The sequence below is a fragment of the Populus nigra genome, chromosome 2, assembly GCF_951802175.1.
Source record: "Populus nigra chromosome 2, ddPopNigr1.1, whole genome shotgun sequence".
Classification (NCBI taxonomy): Eukaryota; Viridiplantae; Streptophyta; class Magnoliopsida; order Malpighiales; family Salicaceae; genus Populus; species Populus nigra.
The window spans coordinates 36890490-36898427 of NC_084853.1; the positions used below are offsets into that span (position 1 = coordinate 36890490).

Genomic DNA, 7938 nt, shown 5'->3' on the forward strand with positions numbered 1-7938 from the left:
TACCCCCCAAATTGCATATTATCTAGCATAAAAATCTGACTTAAACCTTTCTCGTAGGATCAACCTCTTACTTACTCTATACTATCTTGTGTATTGTGTTTTAAACTAGAATAATGAATTGTAGGACGTGGACATCGTAACATTAAAAAAAACAACTTCTATTATTATTTCAAACATCCTTTGAGTACAAATTTACTATTTGCTAAAGAGAAAAGAGAGAAATATGATTATTATTTTTTTACTTCACCAAACCTCAACATGGATTTATATTTTTTTTTGTTTATTTCACCACACCTCCTTTTTACCATTCATAAAATAATTAGGAAAAAATTATAGATATATCTTCAAACTATTTGGATATTATTAAATATTTTTTCAAATTATTTTTATATCAAATTTACTCTTAAACTATTTTGGTTTCTTATTAAGAACTTCTGTTAGAATTACTTGATGAAAAAAAATATATTAAGTTCCTTATTTTATTAAAAAAACATATTTTAGAAGAAAAGCTTTAAAAATTGATGCAAGTTCTTAATTGAGATAATTTAGTGTAAAATTGGTATAAGAAATTCTTTGAGGATAAAATTGAAACTACCGACATAGTTCGAGATCATTTTTAAAGTTTGCCCAATAATTATTAATTTAGAAACATACGTCGTCAAAGGAGATAATTAGAGAAAAGAAAAGAAAATCCTGGACCTCATATCCAGGATCAACGAATCAAAAAAGTAGTTGCAACTCATGGCCTCTTCACCAACCCAAGAGATGATTTATACGCAAAAGAGATAATGGATATACTCAGACGGATACCAAATATAATTCCCATTATTGTTTGCTTAAGCTAAACTTCATTTTGCTTGAAGGACACAATCAAAACTTGAATGGCAACACATTTTAGTCCTTGTTCATCTTCTTCAACAAACTTCTTACCATCCTCTTGTTTCAAGAATGAGACAACAGTATTGTTTAGTAGATTTGCTGTTACTGTACCAAGAAAATCCACCTGGGTAACTCAGATTCATTCAAGAATCCAAGGTAGAAAGCATTTCCATATCAAATCCTCAAATGGGCATCCTCTGAATGCTGTCTCCTTGCAGGATGGTCAGTTGTTGATCCCCGCTGCTTAATGTAGCTGTCTTTGATTCTCCTATCTTATTGTTTGGTTGTTAGTTACATTTTGTTTGAAGTAGCAAGAGTTAGGATGCTATTTCCCACCTTAAATTCACTTTGAAATGAGAGTAGTTTTTAGCTATGACTGACTTTAATGATCTTGCTAGTTGTAGGAGTAATGAGCTTGTCTGAAGAATTTCTTTCGACTGTGCGCGAAGAACTTCTTATGTGCAAGAGTTTGAAAAGATTGATTGTGAAAAGCTAGGGTCAAAATAAACTACACATTGTCTAAAGTAACTAGTATACAGTCAACATGAAAAAATTAAAGAGCTTTTGACATTGAGAAACTTGATTAACCTAATCTAATCATGCGCATTGCAAAGTATATGGTTGCTATCTTATTGTAGCTAAAAGGTCATATAGTTATGACCTTCCAAAAAGTTGTGCATGTTGATTATACGTCAAATGTTTACATTTCCCTTCTGTTCTCTGTTCAGTCATTCATTCTGATGCTTAGGAGAGATTTTGGAATAGGTTTAGATGGAAGTCCTACAGCCAAAGAACATGACAAGTCTCAAGGGAAAGAGAAGCCGGCCATTCCAATCTCAGAAGCAGAGAAAGAAGAGTCTACTCTCAGCATTACTGTTGTTGGAGCTTCAGGGGACCTTGCAAAGAAGAAGATTTTTCCTGCACTTTTTGCTCTTTTTTATGAAGATTGGCTTCCCGAGGTTCTATTTTCATTTCGTTATTAGGTTTCACGTTTTGCTTTGATTATAACTCTTTTTTTCAGATTAGAACTCTTTCTTCTTCTTTTTTCCAATGGCAGAATGGTGGTCGGCAATTTCTAATCTATCTTTCACTTAATTTTTCTTATGAAGAACTTTACAGTATTTGGTTATGCTCGTACAAAACTGACTGATGAGGAGCTCAGGAATATGATTAGCGGAACATTGACTTGCAGAATTGACCGGAGGTTTCCTACCTTGCCAGACCTTAGTTTTCTAATTCTTTTCGATTTAAATGTTAACACCTAGGAGCACTTGCAGGGAAAATTGTGAAGACAAAATGGATCAGTTCTTGAAAAGATGCTTTTACCATGCGGGTCAGTATGACTCAGAGGGAGATTTCTCAGAATTGGACAGCAAGCTGAAAGAGAAAGAGGTTATTTGCCTTTTTTGCGGGATCTCAATTGATAGTGTCTTGTATGGTTCATATCACCTGTTGCATCACGCACAGAAAGTGTTTCTGGACATCACACCAGCGATAGGATTCAATTAGGGGATTCAGAATGATGTCATAAGCTTTGATACTAGATTGAATGACCAGCAATGGGGATTGAGACATGTGACAGCAAAATCATCATATATTTACCAGTACAAAACGCTGCACAAACTATTACGTAGTCTATTTAGTTATTTTGGTTGGTGATTTGATCTCAGTATCATGTATTTAAAATCCTGCTGCAGCATATGACAATTGCAAGGAGGTGACAAATTCTCATTACAACCCTCACACTGGGAACCCATCATATCTCAAGAACTCCGAGCTGCTAATTGAGACGGTGTTGCATATGTACAGTTGTGGAACAAGAAATGAAAATCGACTTCATTTCAACCGACTAGTAGGATAACAATTACCTGAAGTTTCATGTCCGCTCAAACTAAGGCAGGATGATTGTTGCATGAACTTTTAAATTGGCTGGAATTAGAATAGAAGTCTCCAATACAATTTAAGGATCCAAATTAGTATTATTTCTGATTTGATGGGAACCCCTTGGAATTGTATGGTTGACAGACTTGTTCTTTGTTGAATTTTCAGTTTTTTTTTTTTTTATATATATATAATAACATTGGGCACGACTGTTGATTTAACATTATGTTTGGCATGTTAGATAGTTGATTATTAAATACCTATTTTTTGAAAAATGAAATGCTCTTTTCAGGCTGGAAAAGTATCAAATAGGCTGTTTTACTTGTCAATCCCTCCAAACATATTTGTGGATGTGGTAAGAAGTGCCAGCCTTAGAGCTTCTTCATTGAATGGGTGGACTAGGGTCATTGTTGAGAAGCCATTTGGCCGTGACTCAGAGTCATCTGGCGAGTTAACCAGATGTTTGAAGCAGTATCTAACTGAAGATCAAATATTCAGGTTCATTAATTGCTTTTGAAATAGAAATATCCATAATATTGGAGAGGTAAGTCTGCTTAGGTTTTAAGTTTGGCAGGATTGATCATTACTTGGGAAAGGAGCTTGTTGAGAATCTGTCAGTGCTTCGTTTCTCAAATCTTGTTTTTGAGCCCTTATGGTCAAGGGACTACATCCGCAACGTGCAATTGATATTTTCTGAAGATTTTGGTACAGAAGGTCGTGGAGGGTGAGAGACATATGCTACCTGATGCGATCATGATTGCACTATCTTTTTTAATATTGTTCTTTCAAGAATGGAATTTTTCTTAACTATATTCTTTCTTGTGATCAGCTATTTTGACAACTATGGCATCATACGAGACATAATGCAAAATCATCTTCTGCAAATACTAGCACTATTTGCCATGGAAACGCCTGTTAGCTTAGATGCCGAGGACGTTAGGAATGAGAAGGTACTCAGAGTTGAGAGATCTTTCTTGTGCAATTAGTACGAGTTGATTGTGATCTACTAACTGAATAAGCATGGCCTTATTCAGGTAAAAGTTTTAAGGTCAATGAAACCACTGCAACTTGAAGATGTAATTGTTGGCCAATATAAGGGCCATAGCAAGAGCGGTAGATCGTACCCTGCTTACACAGATGATCCAACAGTGCCAAAGGATAGCCGTACTCCAACATTTGCAGCTGCAGCCCTTTTCATCAATAATGCCAGATGGGATGGAGTTCCTTTTCTGATGAAAGCAGGCAAAGCTCTTCATACCAGGCGGTAGTAAAAATACTCTTGCCCTCACCACTTGTCCCCTCCCCTCTCTCTCTCTCCAAATATTCTAACAATATGTCCTATGACATTCCAGAGCAGAGGTCCGAGTGCAGTTCAGACATGTCCCAGGTAACTTGTACAAGCGGAACTTTGGAACTGATTTAGATAAGGCTACAAACGAGCTAGTGCTACGTGTACAACCTGATGAAGCTATATATCTGAAGATAAACAACAAAGTTCCTGGTCTTGGAATGAGATTAGATCGCAGTGATCTTAATTTGCTTTACAGTGCAAGGTACATTGTTTGAGTTCCTTGATTAGAAATAGTACCAAAACTCAACCACTTACAAATGTGATTAAAAATAAAAACATGTTAAGATCAAGAAAATAATTGAAAGTGACATCTTAGAATACCTTATCAGTGAGATTATTAAGGCTTATGTTTCAATTCGAAGGTATCCAAGAGAAATACCAGATGCATATGAGAGGCTACTTTTAGATGCCATAGCAGGAGAGAGAAGGTTGTTTATCAGAAGTGATGAGCTTGATGCTGCTTGGGCACTATTCACACCAATGTTGAAGGAGCTGGAACAGAAGAAAATAGTTCCAGAGCTGTACCCCCATGGCAGCAGAGGTCCAGTTGGAGCACATTATCTTGCTGCGAAATACAATGTTCGATGGGGAGATCTCAGTAGTGATGACTCATGAGTAGCCAAGAGCTCTATTTGATGATTTTGCATGCTCATGGCAGGTTTACTGAGCCTGTGGAAGTTTTTTCTTTTAAAAACATGGTATGCTAAAGTAACAGGTGAGCTTCTGTGAATTCATCGACAATGAAAGGAGAGCATTTGAGTAACAGAACAATTAAAATTCAGGTCATAAGCTTTTATCAATCTTTGTGACTGTAAAATGTCCAAGTTAGTTGAAAGATGGTATGAAGCTGTCTTTGCCTGATGCTAGGTTGCTAGCCTAGCCAGCCAGATGAACAGATTGCAGAGCTGAACAGGAAGGGGGAAAAATTCGATGCCAGACCTTGCATTCGGGGCGGCGTTCCAGTCTTTTTCTGGAACATTACTCTCTATGCTGCAGATAAATTGCTTGATGAAGGATACTCTTGTGCTAAAAGCTTTATTCATTTCTCATGATGGTCGAATAGAACTGCAGAAATTTTATAGTCCCCTCCCTCCTATATTGTTATCCGTACATCAACTATGAATGACAAATTTGAAGTTCTCATGAATGCGAATGAAATTTGTAGACATAACATAATGGATGTAGGAAATATCCAGGATTTCATCTCATAAATTGATGATGAACTCGCTCTGGCAACTTGCGACTAAACTTGCGTCGAGCTCTTGGAAGACCTTCATGGCATTACAGAGAGGCTCCTTTGGTAGAATTCGTGGATAAGCCCTAATTTCACTCAGTTTAGCCCTCCATTACTGGCATTTCCAAAACCAATTTGATTCCATCTTTCCTTTCCGTCAGGAGGACACAAGGCAGCCTGTACGAACTATATTGCTTCTCCCCGTCCGAACTCTACATTCTCAATAGAAAGTCTAGTCTATTTATCTAAATTATATATTGAATGGGTATTAGATATAGTTTACATTGAATTGCTATAGTAAAATTATATTTTTATCCTTTGATGGAAAAAAATAAAAAGCCTTGAAAATGGAGGTGCTTTGATCTTCTTCACTAGCTCATTGACCATTAAAAGATTGTTGGGGTTATACTAGTTTTTTTTATAAATAAAAATATGTTTTTACTTTCAAGGTCAATAAAATTTAGAGTTGTTGATGAAGAGTTTTTCAACTTTTCAAAAGCTTTTAAACAATAAAAATACTTGTTTACCCAAAGATCAAAAAAATATTGGGTTACTAGCCAAGGGTTTTTATGGTTTTTCTATATAGTTAAAATACATTATTAACCTTAGAAAGGGCAAACAAAATAAGGTTTGCATTTAGGGATACTTTTGTACGTTCACAACAGTTTTTTTTTTAAAAAAAATTATTAGTGTTACGAGGGTATTTTGGTATTTTTCACATTTTCTTTTTAATTTTTTATTCAGGGAAGCTGCTGGCACGTCCTCATTGCGCGTCAGCGAGTGTTTGGCGTCCGCATCACTTGGACAGCGTGTGCGACACCACTTGGTGCCTAAACATGACCTTCCACCGTGTTTTTAGAAGCGTCACTGTGTCTTCTTTTATATAGTGTGACATGTGATGAAGTATGGTGGTCAGATAGTCGTCGCTAGTCATTTTTTTCCTTCATTCCTCTCTCCTGACAGATAAAGTGCACGATTGTCTTTTTTATTTTTACTTTTTCAATTTTAGTCCTTATTCTTTTGATTTATTATTTCATTCTTATTTCTTTTATAAAAGTTTTGTTTGTTTTCAATTTAGTTATTCAATTACAATTTCTCATATGCTTTTTTTTCACTTCAGTCCTTATTCTTTTGATTTTTAATTTATTTTCTTGGCCCTTCTGTTAAAATTTTATTGGTTTTCAATGTCATCTTTCACTTAAAGTTCTTTGTTTTTTCCTTTTCAATTATCAATCCTTATTTTTTTTATTTCTTATTTCGTTCTTATTATTTTTTTTTAATAAAAGTTTTGTTTATTTTCAATTTAATTCTTCAATTACAATTTCTCATATGTTTTTTTTTTATTTTGGTCTTTTTCTTTTGATTACTTATTTATTTTCTTGGTTTTTTTGTTAAAGTTTTATTGACTTTCAATTTCATCTTTCAATCAAAATTTAAGTTGTTTTATTTTTATCAATTTGACTCTCATTCTTTTAATTTGTTTTTTCTTTTGTTAAACCTATTTTTCAATTCAACTTCACCCTCCAACTGAAAATTTTTGTTTGCCCTCTAATTATATTTTTTATTTTCACCCTCATTCTTTTAATTAATATTTTTTCTTAAATCATTTTCTGTAATTGATTTTTTTTCTGGTTTCCGCTTTCAATATTTGATTTGTTGGGAATTCAACTCCCAAATTATTATTTTTTTAGCACTTCTGATCTGATGACCCGAGTCACAACTTTGAAAAGTTAATGTTGTTCGAGGTCTTTTTCTTTTTTTTGCTCATTTTCTTTTACGATCTTATCGTTCTGTATTAGTTTTTTTTTAATATTGATTTTGTGATTATGTTCTATTTCTTTTCTATAAATTTATCCTAATATCATGACCTAAGTCATGGTTTTTGCATACTATTTTTTTATATAACTTTTTTAAAATTGTTTTGTTTATGTTTGATTTTTGAAGATATTTTTCTAATTCATCTATGCTTTTTTTGGTTTTATACAAATAAACTTTATTTTTTAAAATAGAAAATATTTATTTTTAAATAATATTTCTTATATGTTCATCCTAGTATAATATTTTTTTTCGGATGTAGGTTTATTCAATCAATTTCATTTGTGTTTTTATTTATATTATCTTTTATTGATTTAAATAAACAAGTTCAGTAAACACAATCGGGTAAATGTCTCATTTTATATGATTGAATATCTCGACCTACTTTTATCTCTTAATTTTTTCAATTTTTTTTTGTTATTGTTAACGATTTTTTTTTGTTTATTTTCATAGATAATTATTGATTTATTTCATTGGATATTTACATTAGTTTTATACTTTAAATTTTTTATGTAAAAATACATATTAAAATAACTTGTATAACCAGTATTGTTTTATAAAAAAATCATAATTCATGATATAGTGTGAGTTAAATAGTTAATAAATGAATGCAAAACATGGAATACAAAGAAGGTGTTGCTGTGTTCGCTTCAAAATAGTCAATCCATGAATTGAAGAAGCCCTCACTTACTATTTGAATTGCATTTTGCATTATGGTGATGATTTTCGGTTCAGTTCAGTTTTTATCAAAAAAAAATAACCAAATTAGAATTTTTTT

At 33.2% G+C, this 7938-nt stretch overlaps 1 protein-coding gene across 3 annotated transcripts; it reads left to right on the forward strand.

The window, feature by feature from the left end:
* Window positions 1-686: 686 nt before the first annotated feature.
* On the forward strand, window positions 687-5258 carry LOC133682836 (glucose-6-phosphate 1-dehydrogenase 1, chloroplastic). Of its 3 annotated transcripts, XR_009836728.1 has the most exons (11): window positions 687-1101; window positions 1645-1838; window positions 1989-2083; window positions 2157-2271; window positions 3053-3258; window positions 3335-3484; window positions 3590-3710; window positions 3795-4024; window positions 4113-4313; window positions 4474-4893; window positions 4979-5258. XR_009836728.1 is itself a non-coding variant. In XM_062106371.1 (10 exons), exons 1-10 carry the CDS (start codon window positions 882-884, stop codon window positions 4724-4726), a joined length of 1785 nt encoding a protein of 594 aa, XP_061962355.1. In that variant the 5' UTR covers window positions 687-881; the 3' UTR covers window positions 4727-5258. The 3 variants fall into 3 exon arrangements, 2 of the variants coding, with proteins under 2 accessions (XP_061962355.1, XP_061962356.1); XM_062106371.1 differs by having other exon boundaries at window positions 4474-5258; XM_062106372.1 differs by having other exon boundaries at window positions 949-1101; window positions 1608-1838; window positions 4474-5258.
* The last annotated feature ends 2680 nt before the right edge of the window (window positions 5259-7938 follow it).